General features: G+C 36.7%; 2 protein-coding genes across 2 annotated transcripts in view; one reads left to right on the forward strand and one right to left on the reverse strand.

Moving 5' to 3' along the window:
* Positions 1–7,976, forward strand: part of LOC108577701 (laccase-2-like) — a 14,516-nt gene extending 6,540 nt beyond the window's left edge. The window contains exons 5-11 of the mRNA XM_017940891.1: positions 461–725; positions 1,971–2,175; positions 2,677–2,858; positions 2,997–3,204; positions 6,105–6,308; positions 7,007–7,240; positions 7,675–7,976. Of these exons, the coding sequence (XP_017796380.1) occupies positions 461–725; positions 1,971–2,175; positions 2,677–2,858; positions 2,997–3,204; positions 6,105–6,308; positions 7,007–7,240; positions 7,675–7,859 (1,483 nt within the window). The 3' untranslated portion in view covers positions 7,860–7,976. The remainder of the gene's footprint in view (positions 1–460; positions 726–1,970; positions 2,176–2,676; positions 2,859–2,996; positions 3,205–6,104; positions 6,309–7,006; positions 7,241–7,674) is intronic.
* A 174-nt stretch (positions 7,977–8,150) lies between these two features.
* Positions 8,151–21,593, reverse strand: part of LOC108577703 (laccase-4-like) — a 39,865-nt gene continuing 26,422 nt past the window's right edge. The window contains exons 7-10 of the mRNA XM_017940894.1: positions 13,428–13,820; positions 10,970–11,191; positions 10,677–10,895; positions 8,151–8,323 (exon numbers count right to left, since the gene is read on the reverse strand). Of these exons, the coding sequence (XP_017796383.1) occupies positions 8,160–8,323; positions 10,677–10,895; positions 10,970–11,191; positions 13,428–13,820 (998 nt within the window). The 3' untranslated portion in view covers positions 8,151–8,159. The remainder of the gene's footprint in view (positions 8,324–10,676; positions 10,896–10,969; positions 11,192–13,427; positions 13,821–21,593) is intronic.

A 21,593-nucleotide genomic window follows, 5' to 3' on the forward strand; every position in this document is an offset into this window, starting at 1 on the left:
CTAATTTTTTATAGATTTGAAGTTTATCTCAATTCTACATTTATCAATTGATTCGAATGATAAAAAATTCTCAAAGTCGCTGACTTTTTTTTGAAAATTTTTGTGTAAATTGCAATGCTCAGTGATTCCAAACTTTTGGCCGGTAGTGTGTTTATTTTTTTAAAAGCTGTCGTGTAATTTATTATATCTAAATACGTACATTAGATCTATTATTGAATTATTATTTTTTCGAAAGATCGGAAATTTTAATCGTTTCTTTGAAACTACATTCAGTAATTGAAAAACGAGTTCAATTTGTAAATTGAGTGGTAATTCATTTTGTCAATCTATGTTACGTTAAAATGAAGATAAATTAAAACACAAATGTTCACACTCATTCCACATGTGTGGATAGTTGAATTAAAATTATTATATTTTATTTAAAAAAATGTTTGCAAAACGTTTAATTATTGTTTTCTAGATATGATTTTGTAGTGGAAAATTCGGGTACCCACTTCTACCATTCTCATATGTCAACGCACATGCTAGATGGACAATACGGAGCTCTCATTGTCAAAGATCCACCAAGTAAAGATCCTCATCGCGATGAGTACGACGATGAACTTATAATATTCTTAAGTGACTGGACACATGAGTTATCGATGGAACGTTATCCTGGTTGGTATAGACATGATGTAGGACAGACTGCGAAGAACATACTCATAAATGGCTTAGGAAATTGGACGGTAAAGTATACATGTTTTATTATTAAATAAATCATTAATATTCTTTTTTGATGTTTTAATCGTAATGTAAAATAAATGATAAATATTCTTTTAACTTGTTATTTACTTAATTTTGAATCGTTAAAGCAATTATAAAATAAGCAATTTATTACTTTTATTCATTTTTATGTTTGCTAAAAATATTAATTAACCCTTTCGCGACGGCGGAACTAGGCATCAGTACGCCACTAACGGACGGGTCGTCGCGCCATTAGTGCACACCATGATTGTTTCGCGTTTTTGGAGATCTCAGTGTGTCCGTGTAAAATCTTAGAGGATTTCGTTGGAACAGCAGAGGACTTAAGGATGTATTGGATAAAGGGAATGTTGTCCAGGCCTTGTTCTATATTTTTAAATAAATCCAGTAATAAATCTTCAGTTTGAGTTGTTGAGGCGACGCGCTTAGTGTATGCCGGATATAACCGGCGCTAGCCAGTGTGAAGCATTTAGTGGATGCCGGATATAACCGGCGCAAGTCGCGAAAGGGTTAATACAAGTATGGAACAGGAAAAGAATCGTAAAAGTATATTGCTTTTTATGGTGTAAAGGTTTTTGACGCGATATGTAAGGAACGTGGTCGGGGTAAAATACACCCACACAATTACTCTGTGAAGTCTTTTTATTTTTTGCCTGCTGGCTCGAGAGGTCAGAGAATGACTGACTGCCTCCCCAGCTTTTTCCTGTTCCACTCTTCACTACTTTTCCTAATTGGTTAATACCGATGCATCGGGTTAACCAATCAGGAATTTCGTTACTTAGCCTACGCTTGCCGCTTGCGCCCTTGGCGCGCTTTTTCCAGGGCAGCGAGGCTTTCTAGTGGGGGGGCGAGTTCGCCGTCGGAGACTTGGCAACTCAGCGGAATTTCCTCTAGGTTCGGTACCTGTGATATGTACATGTTCGGCCTCGTGGCCCTGTACGGCGAACCTTTTGGAAATCTTAGTTTTATGACGGGGCAATTTACTATTGAGACCGTCGGTGAAAGTTTCTACGAAAAACATGCTTTGTAATATTTAAGAAAAGTTAAACAGCTAAAAACGGTTTCCTCAAAAATAGCTTTTGCTAGCGCGCCCGTCATATGTGCGCCAAGTGTGGCCTGTAGCTGGCCGCTACAATGGATATCATTTAACATAGTTTATAGACGGTGTATATGTTTAACTAACAAATATTAGGAAGAAGCTTATTAAAAATAAGTGTAATTGTCCTTAGGATCCAGATACTCAGCAGACCACCAATGGAAGTCTGACAGTATTTACAGTTCAGAAAGGAAAACGGTATAGACTCCGAATAATCAATTCATTTAGCACGGTATGTTTGGCAGAACTTTCATTTGAGAACCATACGTGCGGTGTGATAGCTCAAGATGGAGCGAACGTGAAAATGAAAACGGTGTCGAAACTAATCTCAGCTGCAGGTTAGATAAATTTTTAAATATTAGTTTCAAATTAATTTCATCTGTTACAACAGTTTTAGATTATCGTGGTACACATATACTAATTCTCTTGTGTTCTGCTCGCATTATTATGTTTCACATTATTAACACTAGTTTTACGGGACGCGCCATTTTGAATTTCGAATTTCACAAGGACAACTACAGAAACCGTTTACATTTCTCTCCTACCTTTTATGCTTATTATTTTTTGAAGAAAATCTGTGGTTTTGTTCACGCGTCAACTTGACGCGTATCCATAAAGATAGGTACATATATAAGAAATGTCCGTAAACCTAGTGCTAACAAATAGATTAGTGAGATGAAACGTTCCTTCAAAATCATCAACTGAAATAAATAGTTTACATTAAAAATTATACGGTCCTTTATACAGAGAAATTTTATTTTTAACAAAGTCAAATTTGTATGAAAAAATCGTGCAATATAAATTTCAATTAAAATTAAATATGCATTTATTCTACGTAGGTGAACGCGTGGATTGTATTTTAAATGCAAACCAAAGCGCGAGCGCTTATTGGATACAAGTGCGTGGTCTCGGCGAATGTAGAGACAAGCGCGTACAACAACTCGCTATCTTAAGATACGAAAATGGTCCCGTGCGGCCACCGTCACCTCCTCCTTCATACGATAATAATGCAGCTGGTATTGTAAGTATTGTAGCATATTGCCCATGTACTGTTAAAGTGAAACATATTCTCCAAAAATAGTTAATTCTATTTAAATGAGAATTTATTTTACTATGCTGTTTTTAAGTTTTACGAAGTATAACTTGTTTGGTATTTTAGGTATACAATCCATTGAATTCAACAAATTGTAATACGAACGATACAACAACTTCAGTGTGTGTTAATCAGGTGCAATCTGTGAAAAGGGACACTGAACTCTTGAAAGTTGAACCTGATGAGCGGCACGTATTACCTTTTTGGTTCTACAATTATACTCAGTACGGTGACAGAACATTGTTCTCCGCCAATACGTATAAAACATTTTTTGGTAAGCTTTTGATAATAAACGAAAGGATGGATGAATGAATAAACGAACGGATGAACAAGTAACGTACTTATCTACTTTATGTAGGGGAGAGTCGTGCAGTACCGGCCACTCTAAGTTTTTGTACTATAAGTTGGGCTAATGTTGGTAAAAATGAAATTTCGAAAAAGTCATTTGTAGTACAAAGGGTGCTTAATAAAAGGGGACAAATGGTTTTTCTTAAATTTTCTCATAAAGATAAATCATTCGTAGAAATAAAAAAGTTGTAATTTGCAGCGAACGAAAAATTGTCGTACAGTACCGGCCAGCTACTTAGTTGGTAGATTTGAAGGTCTAAGTAATAAATAATGTTGGTAAAAATCATTTAAAAATAGAATAGAACTTTTATCTAGGCACGTCTACAAATATCACAGGTAAAGTGATCGATATTTTCTTGATCCTTACACTCCACGTGAGCCCAACCATTGCAGCTATGAAAAATAACTTTTGTCGTACGGAAACACCAGTGTAAACGTTAAACGTCTTAGAACTCTGGTAACACTGAAGAAAAAAGAACGTCGCCGGAATACCTTGCTCAGGGCTATAGTATTCATTTGTTTTTCCATCGATAGTGCAGTCAACAGTATAAGCGAGATCTAGCTTTGGCCAGTACTGCACGACTCTCCCCTATATAGGGTGATTCAGAAGTGGTAGAAGACGATAAAACAAACACTTTCTGGACGATAAACACAAGTGCGATTTTGCTTTATTTATAAGTAATAATACGGCTTTACAAATGCAATGCTATACATTGTTTACTCGAACACAAAAAAGTGAGATTTGCTGCTTGTATATCGGTGGAATATCAGTCATATTTTGAGTAATAAACAACATGTCATTTGATATAAAAATAATGCCATTTCGGTTTTACGTTTAAGTTTTAACAATGATTAATAATTTTATGCATAGTATGATATAGTGTCGTCTGCATTTTTAAAGCCTTCTTATTGTATTTAACGAAAAATTTTTCTATCATCGTCCTCTACCACTCTTTGCTCGATTGACTTCTGGTTCTGGTTCACCACGTACGTATACGTCTATATGTGTCAATATTATTAATTTTCTTATTATTGTTATTTTATATTTGTCAATTAATGCATCCAGAATTTTGCGGGATAGAAGTTACGAGAAACTGAGAAATTCACGATTGGGATAAGCGTTTTTTTACATAAAATCGGGTTCAAAATGTAGGTGTAGTTCAGTGAGTATAAACAAATGCTGTAGTATTAGCCGCAACTACGCAGATTTACTTATGAGAGGTAACTTTGAACGTTAAAAATTTGAAGGTTACCGGTAATGGGTGTACGGTCTGCTCTTAATAACGAAGTTGGAGGTGTATATTATACGAAAAATGTTTAAAACTGTTTCTTATAAAGAAATGTGTGTTGTCGCGGCCAGTACTCTAGGATTTATTTATGTCTTGTTATAAAAAGGGTGTGTACACGGCTTGTTCCACCGCTGTCACCCTTTTATTATAGGGATTTACGGCTCGCGTTCCGAACGGTCGTCGGCAGGCTGTCAGGTGCTCGCGGATTTCGACCGGTATCACCAGCCTTGCGACGTCGTTCGGGTTTTTGGTCCTGATATAAAGGCGCGTGTTTCCCGATTCGCGGTAGACGTGGGTGTAGATAGGAGGGCTCGGACGTGCCAACGTATGGTTAACGAAGGTAGCCGAAGGAGGTGGTTTATTCGGGATTGGTTAACGACGCGTGACACCGGAGGATGTGTCGGGTGTAAGACAGGAGTGCTCGGACGTGCCAACGTATGGTTAACGAAGGTAGCCGAAGGAGATGGACCATTCGGCGTATGGTTAACGCCGCGTGCCACCGGACAGTGTGTCGTAGGTGAGATAGGAGGTCTCGGACGTGCCAACGTATGGTTAACGAAGGTAGCCGAAGGAGATGGACCACTAGCGTTTGGTTAACGCTATGTGCCACCGGATATGAAGGTGTTTGGTATTCGCGAGTCGTAGTCGTTGATATACCTCGAGCGGTAAAGGTATATCTGTCGTGGGGTTAGCTGGTACGTTACTATACTACTCAGGATGGGTTGATTGAATATGGACACGAGTAGTACTCTATATTCCTATATTCTATTATGATTACAAAGTTTAACGTTAGTCGATTCTTGACTCGGCAAGAATCTCCCTTCTCGACTTTACGCGGTGAGAGCGCGGAGGAGTCGTATACAGTATTATTTTGGTTGACACTTACGCGATGTTTTATTGCTCGAAGGGGACTGGAACCCGATCTTGCTCGTATCAATACTCTGACGGACAGAGTAACGTTATGTTCAAAATCTGACTTAGAGACTGCCCCCGATCGTCGAAAATCCTGCCCTTTTATACACCGAAAACTAAGATTTTTGGTGGTGGGGAACGTCAGATTTCCGTGGGAATGGTATGCGAGCTCATCCCTTTGCTTGGCGACTATCGGGGGGGTGCGTGTTAGACTAAACATTCGGCGCCGCACGCTTCGGGTAGAACGCGTACGTAACAGTCTATTGCCCCAACATGTTAAGCTGCTTTCGTTTAACAATAAGAAACGTACGTTCTAGTCGTGAACTTTCCTCTTTAATCGATACTTCTACTTACAATTGTTAGTAATTCTATTATTGTTAGGTGTTATTCAACCTCATGTAACGTAAATTGTTACTAATTTATTAAATCACGCGTTACTTATTATAAATTCATATTGATAAATTTTAAGTATAGAAATATATTAGAGGTGCATAATTAAAAAATGAAAAAATGAAGTTAGGTAATTTTATTATGTACGTTTATGTATGTATATACTATTTGTTTTCATTTTTATTTACATATTATTCATTTAATTCCATTGTTAAGAAAGTTTTCTTTATTTCAGATGCAACTGATTATTCTCAGCTTATTTCTACATTTAATGAGATCGCGTATGAGAATTCAGCATCGCCTCTGCTCTCACAAACCAGTTCCTATCAAACTGTGTGCAAAAAGAACCAACTTAGTAATTGCGTCCAACCTTGCACGTGTGCACAAGTTATCAGTGTGAAACTGGGTAACGTCGTGGAGCTAGTGATATACGATGCAGGTAACAAATTCTCCAAGCAAGTTCAGATTCTTAAAAATATATTAGATATAAAATACAACAAACGATATCCTGATCTTGATTTGTTATGTACATAATATTGTACATTTACTACAAGTGGATTACACGATATTCATTAGGGATTATTTAATATTAGCCGACTTTTCTCCACTATTCCTCCACGGATGCATTTCCGTACTGACGCAGTACGCATTTTACAGTCATTTTACAAATCGTTTTGCATTTTGGTAATAACTCTTCTTATCCTTCATCACGTGACACCATGGCTCCAATAAGCCCCTTGTTGCACACTTTGTAAGCTCCCTTCGTCTTCGTTTCCTTTCTTAAGCTAGGTTTAACACTAGAACTACCGGCTGGGTCAAAAATGACCCATTAGCGACTTTACAAAAGTGAATTTTTATGTAACTAAAAGGTGATTGAAAAATTAAATTCATATCGATGCAAATAGAAGTATACACGCAGAAAACGAAGTCGGAAAGTTACAGTATCGAATATTCACTTTTTTTCAAAGTTGCTAATGGGTCATTTTTGACCCGGTCGGTAGTTCTAATGTTAAGGTGAAACGAAAAGGTTTCAAAAGACGACCGTGACAAGAGTAGTGCCGAGAAATGTGGGAGAAACAGTGGACTTGACCGGCTAATGCATTTGCCCTATATTGTAAACGACAAATTATGTTACAGTACCACTAACAGACCTGCACCATCCGTTCCATTTGCATGGTTACGAATTCAACGTATTCAGTGTAGGACAGTTCAACGACAATAGAAACATTTCGAGAGATGACATCAACGAAGTAATACAGATACACACGGAACGTCTTCGAAGAGGAGAGTATAAGAATCCACCTGGTAAAGATACTGTTAAAATTCCAATGGGTGGATATGCAATCATACGTTTCAAGGCAGATAATCCAGGTAAAATATCCAATTACTTTAACTATAATTATATTCTAGATTTCGAACCGTAGAAATACAGATATCGATAAAGTTCAATGTAGTTATAAAAATAGATTTTACTTAGGGAATATTTTATTTAATTAATTATTCCATCGCAAGATTTTGCTGTCACATAGAAAATGTCTTAAGTCTTAATACAAAAGAAATAAAAATAATTGTTTGCATAAAAATAAATTAATAATATGAAATAAATTTTGTTTCTAAGAGATTTTCCCTTTGAGTAAATCTATTTCGGAGATGCTGGAAAGAACAATTTTAGAACGATTTTTTTTAGTACGAAAAAGCACTTTCTTTTCAATTATGTTACAACTTCAAATGTACCTATATATTTGTAAACTAATACGTTTGAAATATTTTAAGATGTACATATATCGTGTATTATTTTATTACAGGGTGGTGGTTACTTCATTGTCACTTTTCTTGGCACCATATTACCGGAATGGAGTTGGTTATTCGCGTAGGAGACGACTACGATATGCCACCAGTTCCAAGAGATTTTCCGAAATGCAATAATTGGAAACCAGCGTTGCACACTTTGAACGATTTCTACGGTTTCAGATATCCGAAACCTTATTAATCATTTATTTCTATTGTAATACATTCTGGAAAATTATAAATACACCTTTTCCAGAATATTTTCGTGTATTCTCTATTATTTTATTAGTATCTAGGAAACAACTTGCACCCCAGTAATTTGTATCTTTCAAATAGTTCTCCTTTATTATCTTTCATAGAAAAAAAGTTGTGGTGACATATTAAAGGAAGATAATCTATCGCACAACGATAGGTTAACATGATTGATTAACTTACAGTAAGCGGGAAAATAATATGAAATAAATATATAGAAATGCAATGAATCACATATTATAGGACTAAATCAATTTGTTTCGAATACCATGTCCGGATGTTTATTGCTTCCGCACGTTGGAAAGTTTAAAGGAACAGCTAGAAAGCTTTGGCGTTGTCCTACTTTTAATAAAAATTGCATAACAGGTATTCCTGGTGAAATTGCTGTGCTTCGTGCTTCCCACAACCAATATCCTGTAGATAGTAAATGAATCGAATGAAAAATGCACGATACTAAACAAAATAATGAACGATAAGAATAAAAGGAAATACTTACACTATACAGTATACGGTAAAGTGTAAAGGACAATGTACTTTATACGGTGACTCTTACTAATATTCGGGCACTCTTCAGAACAGCATAACTTTTTTAAAATTGGATCAGACGACTTGAGTTTTTTTGAGAAGTTAGAGGGATTACTGTACTGGATGATGTGTTCAAAAAATTTTGAAAATATTGCAATTTGTGGGAATCACGATGAAAATTGTAAAGGTCACTATTTACAACTTTTTTATTTGAGTTTATAATGACAATTTAAAAAATACGTTTTGTAGATTTATGTCAATTATACACATGCTGAAAATTTTATCGAAATCGGTTAATGTTGCTATGAGCTACAAACGGTTAAATATTGTGAAAATCGCACTATTTCACGACGTTTGGCCTATAATTGCAATAAATTTAAAAATTCTTACATCTTCTCCATCAATCGATTTCGATGAAATTTTCAGCATGTGTACAATTGACATAAATCTACAAAACGTATTTTTTAAATTGTCATTATAAATTCAAATAAAAAAGTTGTAAACAGTGACCTTTACAATTTTCATCATGATTCCCACAAATTACAATATTTTCAAAGTTTTTTGAACACGTCATCCAGTATAGTAATCCCTCTAACTTCTCAAAAAAACTCAAGTCGTCTGATCCAATTTTAAAAAAGTTATGCTGTTCTGAAGAGTGCCCGAATATTAATAAGAGTCACTGTATGCATGTATAGGGTGTTCGGCAATTGCTGGGAGAAATTTCGCTGCGTGTGTGATATGTGAAAGTGCTTGTAAAGTATTACTTCTTAGCTTTGTAGATGTTATTTTTTAAAGACTGGCACAGCAGTATTTGTGCATTTCAGTGGATTATCGACGACTGAACAATTGCAATGCGCGTATGTGTTGCGAACACATGTAGCGCATGCTGTAGAGGAGGTACGAATACGAGATAGGGTAGAAATATGAGACATTAAGGTTTTGATCTGTGCACAGTATTTTTGACAATGATTGGAAATTAAGTATTATAAAGACTATAACACCTTTTTCATTTCGACCGCAACGGAAAGTTTCTGCATGTGCATACTGAAGTGGAATTCGCTTAATTTTCAAGTAGAATTTACTTTATTGAGTTTATTTTGCGATTTTCAAAGAAACAAAAGAGCGAAATTATTCTATAATAATTGTAGTTTGAGAGTATTAATGAAGATTTCAAGTATATTGTGTTTTTGATTGTGGTATAATGACGGAAAGTAAAATACCGAGTTAGAAGCAATATGAGACTGTCTGACAATAATATGAATTTCAATCACTCATTCATGTGCCAAGTACAAAGTTAAATAAAGAAAAGAAAGGCCTAAGAATGAATTATTCTGAAAAATATGACAAGCTATTAAACTGTTAAACTGAACAAAATTGGCCAGAGAGCGAAATTTACATTGTAAAACTAAATCAATTGTAATCGTGTTGTTATATTTGACACTTGTATGTCATTAAAACTTTTTTATTAACACTTTAACATAGTCTCATAACTGATTTCTCTTAAAAGGAACACTGTCTCATATTACTACCCGAATTTCTGCTTGTCCGAATTTTCCTTAACCCCTTAGCATATGACAACGTGTCAGACTCGTGGCAGAGATTCTGGCGAAGATGTGAGAAAAATAGTTATATAAATTTCTGCTTGTCCGAATTTTCCTTAACCCCTTAGCATATGACAACGTGTCAGACTCGTAGCAGAGATTCTGGCGAAGATGTGAGAAAAATAGTTATATTAATAAGAAAAATTAATTGTAGTTCTAACTTTCGTTTGAATTTGTAAGACTGAGGATTACTAAATGTTATTAATCTGTAACAAATTAGCTTTCGTTACCTGATACAGAAGTAAAGCAGCAAATGGCTGACGCTTAGATGTACAGTCAGGAAAGAAATCATAGGTTAAGGGGTTAATATGCTTGCACGATTCACGTTGGTTGTTCATTGTAAAATGTCCGCAAAAGTTTGTCAGCCATTATGAGAGTTTCTATTACCAAGAAGCGTGTTTCTTTCGCTTGGTACGGCACTGACCTACACGTTACTCTGCTGCCTGGCCTAGCACAATTCGTGAAAATCATCTGCTTCTGGCGCAGATTTTAATTGTTAATAACTTAAAAACCAAGTCTCAAACGTAATTATTTTATTTTAAATTTTCGTCTCTTTGACTTCCAGAATCATCCATTAAAATTTCTTCCAGCAATTGCCGAGCACCCTGTCAAAAGTGTGCAGTAAATGTAACAATCCTTACCTAAGTTATCAGTAAAGAGACGAAGAATAACGTATCCTTTATTAGGCACAACGAAACTATCTTTTTGAGGTGGATTTACAAAATTACGATGTAATCTTTTGTTACGGTCTAAAAGCATAATTTCATCTTTGGTAATAGGCTGTTGAAAACTATTTCTTCCTAAAATGCTCGCGTTATAGCCATGTATGTGAAAAGTATGAGAATCATTTCCGCCAAAACCTATCGTAAAACATCACTTTAAGTATAAAATGAAAAATCGAATGAAAGTATTTGAAATTTTCTCGGTAACTTACCCTCATCTATTAAAACGATATCGATATTTTTCATGGGCGGAACTTCGATAATCTGAATACATTCACAAAATAATGGTGTATCAGTACATTGCGTTGAACGTTTTCCAAGAGAGCAAATTAATTCTTCCGGTGTGTTTTCTGGTTGCGACAATAATGGGGATGTCGGATATTTGAACGACATACCATTGATTTGTCCGACTTTCGCTCCTTTTTTATTTTGACCTTAAATTAGCATGGGAACCATATTACTACATTTATTAATATTTATTTATTTCTCTTCGTTAGGTTTAGCAAATTATTCGCAGTTACTTAAAGGATTGTTTGGTCAAGTTATATTGTTTTACTTTAAAGTTGTTTGAATTTTATAAATTCTACATTATCCTTATTCCACTTTTAGAAACTTATTTGAAAGAATAACATATTTAAGCTATATTGTATACACGGTGGTCCGCATAAAACACTTACAAGGGAAGTTTCTCAGATGATCACTTAGTTTAAAAAAAATAACGGTTGGAAGTTGTAGTACTTTACTTCCTAATAACTGAAATGAGTGCCATTCGCTTGGAAAATTTGGTTCACCATAAGCGGCCTCCAAAAATGAATATAAATGACATTTTTCCGTAATCGGGACCCAAGTTTTTTTCGCATGTCAGTTATTTTATATACATGTATTTAGAAAAAATCCCAAAAGTATAAAAGATTACGAAAAAATGTCATTTATACCCATTTTCGGAGCCGCTTATGGCGGACTTTGACGCCATTTTTCTAGTCGATATCAAATTTTGCGAGCGAATGGCACTCTTTCAGTTATTATACATATAGGAGGGAGAGTAGGTACTATAACTTCCAACCGTTATTTTTTTTTTTAAATAACTGACCATCTGGGAAACCTCCCTTGTTAGTAACGAAACAAGTGATGGTTTAAAATAAGGAATAAAATGAGGAATATCTAAGTAAGAAAAAAAATACTGTGTACTGTATACATATAGTCGATGGAACCAATACAGTGAGATCGTAAAATTGATTAGGCGTTAAATAATCTGAGTGCCAAAACAGCAGTTTGGGGAACATATGGGCCGTTCGATGTAAACTGGAAATTGGTTCTTACATTGTAGTATATTTAAAAGATTTGTCTGCGTTTTAATTTTGTAACAGTTGCAGATTAATTTTTACTAATATGGCAATTACTATTGAGCAGAAGACGACGAATGCTTGATAACGTAGGTGTAGCCTTAATGAAAAACTGTAAGCAGCAATTTTGAACATCAATGCGCAAATGACACACGGTCCTGAATACGGCTGCATCAATTGGTATCGCCGCTTAATGCTTTAAGTTAGGATCTCTTTCAATCAGTTTCACTGACTATATGAGGCTTGATAAAAAAATATCCAGACTGTGCGTGTAACTCAATATCTCGTAAGTGAAGAGAAAAACTGAGGACACAACATGATGTGGTTACCATTGGCGATTTAACTGGCCTTAAATTTACATCAAAAAACAATTTCTGTCGAGATTTACAGTGATTTTGTAAATCTCGATACCTCTTTCTTTAACTCCGCGATTTTTCAAATGGAACTCACTAAAGTATAGTTTCAATTTTTAGCGAAAAGCAGTCACCTTTATTTTCCACCCGCTACACTCACCTGACTTGGCTTTGTGTGACTTATTTTCTGCTTCTGAAACTGAAGAGTTCATTAAAAGGATGCACTCTTAAAACGATTCTAGGGACAAAGTGCCTAGGTACAAAGAGTATTTTCAGAAGTGTAAAAAACGTTGGTAACGCTATGTAGCTGACCTATGTTGAAGACCTAACCCAACTTTCTAAGACGTATTAAGGGTCCCAGTTCTAAAGGAAACAAAATGTCGCTTGAGAAGCGCATGGTATCCCAGACCTCGAACCTAAACAGTGTCTTCACCATCACCGTCAACACTCTTGACTAACGAATCGAAAACCTTCCGCCGGTTTTTCCGGAAGGGTCAGCCATTTTCCGACCTTTGACCAATGTATTTTCTGTCCGCAGCAGAGAATCTATAATAATGATTCTGCGTAAGATTAAGTCAAAGTTTCATCACTTCTTTAAGAATCCAAAATTACTACAAGGAACTATTTTAATGTGAACCATTTTCATTTGGAATAATTTTCTATTAATCAAGTTTTATGACACTAGTCCAGGTATTTTTTGATCAAACTTCGCATATATAGATCACCAATATCCGTTATGTTAATCAAATTTCTATGTTACCCCTTATATCTTGTGTACGTTTGTTTTTTAATGAATTTCGTTTATTCATGAATGCAAAATATCAAAGAAAAAATTGTTAAAAATAAATGATATGAAGAAATAAAGGGATAAAGTTATAGTTATTTATGTGTAAACGATCATCTTGTATTAAAATATTTTGTACCGAATAAATTTAAGCAAAATAATAAATTCAATAAAATATTCACATTCTTACTTAGACTTGACGGATAGAAGGGACATCCGTAAAAATGATATCTATAGTCGGACATTCCATCCGTGAGAAAGGGAAAAGCGTTTATGTCGAATGGAATATAAATAATTTGATTGGCATTAATTTCGGTTCCCTTTGAACCTTTTAGATCCAATGCACAAAGTAAATTCTTTGATATTGTATGGCAATCGTAACCATTATTCGCAATTCTAGTCTTCATATAGTCTTCAATTTTCAATAGCCCTTCGTCATTTATCGTAGCTGGTTCCGATTTTATGCCATCATATAAGATGAAAGCTTCTTGACGAAGATTCTGACAGTCCTGAAGTCCTCTTATGTCGATGAGGTACTTTCCAGGAGGCTGATTTGCTTCGATAGTTATATCGAATCTCTCACCTAAAATTAAATTTGAATGATAAAACATGTACAGAAAATCGTATATTATTGTATTTTATATAAAATGCTTATTTTCAATATTGTATAATCTTTTTGCTTTAGAGAATCTTATTCTTTGATCAATTCCAAGTACAAATGTAAAAATGTGAAATTTTCGATATTCTTCGAAAAACATTTCTAGCAGCTATCTGTTTATTGTCACGTGGAGCGAGAACATCTGATACTATTAGGAAAGGGGTAGGTCTTCTCATCGACTACGAGCAAGCCAGGTCAATGAACTGTTACACCCTCAAATATTTTCATTCTTAGTTCTTAGTTTTATCTGTATTCACTAGTCACACACTTTCACCATTGCTCATACTGGACTCTTCACCTTCCAACTCTCCTGCATAGTCCGCGTTCATTCTCCATTCTACCACGCGCACGTCACGTAACATAAAACTCTCCATCAAATAAAGTTCTATTTCTACGCAACGACGATCCCTAAGTGTTTTAATTCAGTGATACCCCAATATCTGCTCCTAGTTTCGAGGAATTGGAGCAAACCGGGCATCACAGAACGATTGCAGTTGGAACCTTGACGGCATTCATTATTGCTACATTTTTTTTAAGAGGGAACAACACTTGGCAACCCGAAACAGCGTGCATTTGTGAATTATTTTTAAGATGCATATACTTCATTGAAATGTTATTGTTTGGGGGTTAAATGTGCATATATTGGATAATATTTGAGAATATATTTTATTATTGTGGGGGGGTTTTGGTATGAAAGAGTGAATGTGAGAGAGTTGGTGTGAATGGTTTGGAAAGGAAGAACGAATGGAAGACGATCGTGCGTGACGTGTTTGTATGTAGACACCATGGGTGTCAAGCCGATCGCGGCGTGTGTAGTGTGTGTATGTGGATGCGTGCGTGGGGAAAAGGAAGAAGAGTGTGAGGTGTTGAGTGTAGAAAAAAACGAGAAACATCGAGCTGGAAGAGAACGGAATCGAAGCAGCGGTGAGAAAAAAAAGGGAGGCAGATTATAAGTGAACAGCACCGGCGTCACGTGGGGTTACTTTTATTTATAATAAACGCAAAAGTATTTAACAAAATCCCACATTATTAAACATACATATTTAACAACATTATAGAGGTCGCTGTAAGGTGCTACGCGCCGAACAGAGCCTCGTGGTTTCTCACTTTGCTCATGCTCAATTCATCTGGGAAATTAATTAAAACACTTTTAAATCTGTATTAATGTAGTTTCAGCTAAGCGTATGGAAATTAAATTATAATAATTTTTAGAAAAATGGCGGACCTTGAAATTAAAAGTTTCAAAATTTCAATAAAAAATGGGTATAATTATACTTTGAAATGAAAAAAATAGTAAACATTATTTAAAAAACATTTCCGTAGGTATACTTAAGGGGGTACATCTGCCAGGCGGTTTCAGAAAATCGGTTTTTTTTTAATTTTCGTAAAGTTTAAAGTGTGTAGGATGTTATGGCGAAGCGATATTTCAAAATTCATTTCACGAATTACTTTCCCATAGTAATTGCACTATTCGTCAATTACATATTTTACCGGTTAATTTTCTTCTACCATGGATCCCTTTTGTATACTTCTTTTTCAGTTGTCGTAATCTCGGATCCCTCTTGTGTTTCTTCTTTTATATCAAACAAGGAAGCACTGTTTAATTACATTCTATCGTTAGATAACCAACCATAAGTAACAGTGAGTTTCGCCATTGAACAACTTATTGGGTTGAACGGAAAGTTCGTGCGTTTCTAAAGAGATGTCTCTGTATTGACCGCTACATAATTGTTTCTTAGTTATTCTTTTGATTTTATAACCTCATTTAGTATTCTACCTCTTATTGTACTTACGAACATATTTGGAGCTTTTCATTTGTGTTTTTTCATTGCTAAAGCCCACCAGAAATGTTTATTGATAAGATGCATATTTGTCGCGTACTGTTTTAACAGATTCGTAAGGGAAGTACAGCTACTAAAACAATAAAAAATATTCGTGAAGTTTATGGAGAAGATGCTGTGAAGATTCGTATGTGTCAAAAATGGTTAAAAAAATTTCTATAAGGAGATTTTGGCTTAGATGATTCACCACGTTGAGATAAGGATAATTTGATTGCAACAATTGCTATAAATCGTCGAATTAGAGACTAATGGAAACTATATAATTGATTAAATGAATCAGTTTTTACAAAAACCGTACAGTAAAATGTCGTAGAATAAAAACGCACGAACTTTCCGTTCAACCCAATATAATTCAAAACAACTCGTATAACATGGTGGTTTTCCTTACTTTACATCTAAAATCACATATCTGATATTTTGATCGGATATGAATAATATTTTGTTCCACGGCCGCACATCAGGATCGATCACTTAAAAAATATTCGTCTGCCATCATCGTGGCAGGGAAAAAAATAACATTGCGACAAACAGCATCATTTAAAATACAGTCTTTCTTGTAAATGGAAGCCTAGAACCATGATCTGGCCCATATCCTTTGATATGCAAAAAATCATTTGATATGCAAAAACATTCATTAACGTTTAAAATAATTGTTGCAATATATTAATACACTTGGGATTTTAACAGTTATAAAATACAGAGTTCTTGGAAGTTTTGCGAAATTCCTTAACGTCAGGATATCTCATACTTTCTTAGAACTTATAAGATAAAGTGCCAAGGAAGTGTCCGAGACCTAACCTAACCTAACCTATCCAAACTTTTTACAGAATGTGAAGAAATTATATAGCATAGTTCACGCAGGTAATTCCACCTCCGGATCGGTGAAGATCTGATAAAAAGGTGTGATGCAAAACTGACTTTGACTTTCACATGCAAGGTCAAACGGTGTTTTCATTGCATTGTGTTTTACTCGCCGCAAGGATGAAAAATGTCACAAGAACCATGTATCGTAACTCGACCGTTTTCTTGAAAAGATAATGTTAAAGTTTCGTTAGCACGTAAACTGACTTTATTTACAATATGTTTACATTGGAAAATCAGATACGTAAGTATGGCAGTCTTATCGTTTAAATATTTGCTGGCGAACACATAATATAATGCTGATATAATAATAGTGATCGATCGATCTATTATTAATGCTTGAAGGGTGAAGTGCTGAATTTATTACGGTGCGGCGTCGTTATAACCGATACATAAATGTGCGTGCAATACTTCGTGCTATTGACGAAGCAGAAGGAAGTTATTCCTTAGAAAGGAGAAATATATCAAAATTTGGTAACGAACAATGGAAAATTACTACGCCCAGAAGAGACTCCAGATCGTCGCGATTTCCAGCGGTTGGATCAACAGTTTGGCGACCAGAAACTGGTACAACAACATTTTACTGCAGATCGAAGGGCAGGATGACCTCGCGTGCATTGGCGTAAGCAAAAGCAAGTTACTGCTTTTGCACGTGTCTATCCAGTGATGGGTTTGCGTGGCATTGCTCGTCGGGTACTGTGCGAAGAATAATTCCAGAAAAAAATCTACGACGTTACAGAATTCATTGTGTGCAAGCACTTCAAAGAAATAATTAGGCCACTCGACAAAACTTTTGTGGCTGGAAACATTGGAACGTAATCCACGATTTCGTGGAAAATATGCTGTTCACAGAAGAAAGCAGTTTTTACAGCAGCGACATTCTTAACCAACACAACTATATGATCTGAACTTATAGAAATCCTCATTGCATAGTTCAGAGGTTTAATTAGGGTCGTTTTCCTGTTAATGTGTGGACAGGAATCATTGGTAATAATATTATCGGCCCTGTTTATTTATCTGCACCATTGACAAGACAAAATTGTTTAGAATTTCTGAAGTTACCACCTTCTAACTGAACCACGACATGTCATTCCTCGGCATAGGCATCACCTCATCTATTTCATGGATGATGGTGCTCCACCTCATTTCAGTCAACCAGTTCGAGAACTATTAAATAACGTGTTTGGAACGTGTTGAATAGAACACAGACCTGCTCCACATTTGTGACTTCCTCGTTCACCGACTTTACAATGTAATTTCTTTCTTTGGGGAGCAATTAAAGAAATGGTATAATGTTCAAGCCAAGCGTTCACATCCGTGCAACAATTGAAATATAAAATAGAATAAGCTTTTCATAGACTTTGATCAAGATTATATCTACGTGAAAAAGTTGATAGAAATTTAGAAATGAGATTGCAAGAATGTTTACACGATAATAGTGGCCACATAAAAATGTACGTGTATAGGCATGCTTGTTACGAAGCATACATGAGAATGGTGGTATTTTATAGGTATTTTAAGAAGTAGAAGACGAAGAAATTAAGAATATCATAAACATAATATTGTAATTCTGAAACAGTTATGTTAAGCAAAAACTTGCCCAATTTGTATTAAAATTTAACATCATTTTTCGAGAAAACGGTTAGGTTGACACATGGTTCCTTTGACATTGTTTATTCTTGCAGCGAGTACAACACAATACAATGAAAACAAAATATAACCTTGAATTTCAAGGTTGTAGCGACCAGCTACAGCGGAAAACATTTGGCGAGCAGACTACCAGCACGGTTTATGACGTGCGCGCTTGAAAGGCTATTTTTGAGGAAACCGTCTTTAGCTTATTTAATTTCTAAAAATTCGACAATGCATGTCCGCGTAGAAACTTTCTCCGACGGCCTCAATAGCAAATTGCCGCATCATAAACCAAGGGTTTCCGAAAGGTCCGCCGTACGAGGCCCAGAGGCCCGGACCGGCAGGGCACGAGGACTTGACCTGGAGGAAACTCAGCTGCCCGCCAAGTGACGTCAGGGGAAAAACCTCCCCCGCCAAGTCGCACTGCGGTCCCCGAAAAAGCGCGCCAAGGGCGCAAGGGACACGCAGCGACTTGGAGAGAAATTACCTGATTGGTTAACACCGATGCGACGGGTTAACCAATCAGGTACGATTAACAGATAGCTAAAATGTAATGAGAAAAAGCGAGGCGTCAGGAGGCCAGTCAGGCACGGACCTCCAACGCCGATAGTCCATTTCAATAAAGATCGTACTAATACCGTGAGGGTACTTAGCGAAACCCTACTCACGTTTCGTTATTTAGTAAAAATAACCATATTCCTTCAAGGTCAAAGTCAGGTTTGTAGCACACTTTGTTAACAGATCTTTGCTGATCTGATTATTTTTTTAAATAAAAAATCTTCCACTACCGTTGTGAAAAATCTTTAATTTTCTATCATATCGAAAAATATGTCAAATAAATGCAGATAAATATGTTAATCTTATCGGATAATGTGATATTTAAATAATTTTAATTGATACGTGCTTTGTGTGCTGTCATCGTTGCACTTGGAACAATGCGTTATCAGGTACCAAGTATGTGTGCAAATCTTTGGTATTTCTTTTTTATCTTTTTTTTGGTATCTTGGTATTTATCTATATTTATTTGACATATTTTTCGGTATGACAGAAAATTCAAAACTTTTTTACAACAACGGTAGTGGAAGATTTTTTATTTAAAAAAAACAATTTTTATTAATTTAATAGCACAGTCTTATAAGGCATAAAAAGCTATTAAATTTTTATTATAAACATTTTTTTATATCTACTGTAGTTTTAAAGATATACAGGGTGTCCCGTAACTCTGGGAAAATCCGGAAATGGGGGGTTGCTGGGATGACCCTGAACAACTTTTTCCTTATCCAAAATGTAGTTTGAAGCTTCGTTTTCGAGTTATTAACGAAAAACACTGGCCAATCACAGCGCCCGTAGAGCCAGCGCTCAGGGACGGGCGAACAGAGATTCACCCGCGCGCTATCGTGAACGACGCGTTCGCGTCACTTCTCGGTTATCGAACGCTGTCAAAAAAATTTGACTGTGCACCGCTATTTTTATAAGGCTTAGAGAAATGGCTTTTCTAGAAATCACAATTAATCTAGTCACTCGCCAGAGTAACTAGCGATATAAAAGCCCAGCTGGCTATAAAAAAAACACCACCGCCATGATCCTCCTGGATACGGAAAAGGCCTTCGACACCGTATGGATCGAAGGCCTCACCCACCACCTCCTAACCCACAAGGTCCCCATCCTTCTTACAAAACTAATTCATTCATTCCTCACACAACGTAAAATAACAGTCAGAATAGGACAGACCTACTTCCAAACAGCCGGAGTACCCCAAGGCTCCGTCCTCTCCCCCACACTCTTCAACGTCTTCATTGCCCATGCCTTCCGCGACCTTCCTAAGCGGGCAAGCATTGCAGGCTTCGCAGACGACATCGCGCTATACACCGCCAGTCCCTCACCACACAAGGCCATAAACAGAATACAAAACGCAGCTCACCTAATAATCAACAGATTAAAGAAATGGAAACTAAACACCAACACCGACAAAACCGAAGCCATCCTATTCACACTATTCCGTAAAATACCTAGGCATACACATAGACACCAGACTCACTTGGGCCACCCAAATAGCGCAAGCGAATAACAAAGCCACCTCTATCCTCGCCAGATATTACCACCTCCTAAAATCTCCAGCCCTCCCCATCAAACTCAAACTTTTACTCTACAAATCCATCATCGCCCCGTCCTCACGTACGCCTCCCCTGTATGCCACACGACGGCACACACACACATGAACAAAATCCAGATTACGCAAAACAAATGCCTCCGAATCGCCGCCAAAATCTCCAGACGCACACTAATCACCGAAATACACCGTCACTTTAAACATTCCATTAATAGCAGCTCACATACAGAACCTCAATACCAATCTAAACAATAAACTGGCCAACCACCCAAACCCACTATTAAGAACCGTCACGACCAACACAGCACCTACCTGGGGTTGCCGCTCAGCCCCCAATAAACGCACTCAGGCCGCGCGTAACCCCTGCTACCCGGCCCAACTGAAAAGGGACGGAAACAGTTCACGCCGAAACACTTATAATGTACATACACAACCATTGCGTGCCCACCCGTTAATATAAGACAAACTGTAAATATACCATAATGTAAATAACTTGTAAATACAAACTAACCCCACTAACATAGAATGGAAGCGACGCTCCTTCCAACTCGCCCTTCCTTGAAGATTTGGGAAAATCCCAAAAAACCAATCAGCATGCCTCAGTGATATCGCAACACCCTTCTCTTGCGCCCTCAACCCGCGTTACCTTGGAGAGGGGTTGGCGATGTCTGGCGACAGCGAGGAACTTCCACCAGGCTCGACTTCGTCGGCCTCTTGACCGTTACAACTGTTCTACATATGTCTACCCTTTGGAAGGCCCTTTGTTATGGCAAGGCACTTGGTTATTGAGGACGAGAGAAGTGACTTTCTAAAAGTCTAGTCGAGGCGCATGCTGACAATAACCAAAAAAAAAAACCAATCAGCATGCCTCAGTGATATCGCAACACCCTTCTCTTGCGCCCTCAACCCGCGTTACCTTGGAGAGAGGTTGGCGATGTCTGGCGACAGCGAGGAACTTCCGCCAGGCTCGACTTCGTCGGCCTCTTGATCGTTACAACTGTTCTACATATGTCTACCCTTTGGAAGGCCCTTTGTTATGGCAAGGCACTTGGTTATTGAGGACGAGAGAAGTGACTTTCTAAAAGTCTAGTCGAGGCGCATGCTGACAATAACCAAAATCCTAATCTCAAAAACAGCCTCTTTCTCGTTTCCGTGCCACAAATCGCTGCGCTCAACACTCTGTAAAATATATATTCTTGAACAGTAGAGGGAAATAGCGAATATTGTCCAGGAAAATAATGCACTATCACTCAT

The sequence above is a fragment of the Habropoda laboriosa genome, unplaced genomic scaffold (assembly GCF_001263275.1).
Source record: "Habropoda laboriosa isolate 0110345459 unplaced genomic scaffold, ASM126327v1 scaffold786, whole genome shotgun sequence".
Classification (NCBI taxonomy): domain Eukaryota; kingdom Metazoa; phylum Arthropoda; class Insecta; order Hymenoptera; family Apidae; genus Habropoda; species Habropoda laboriosa.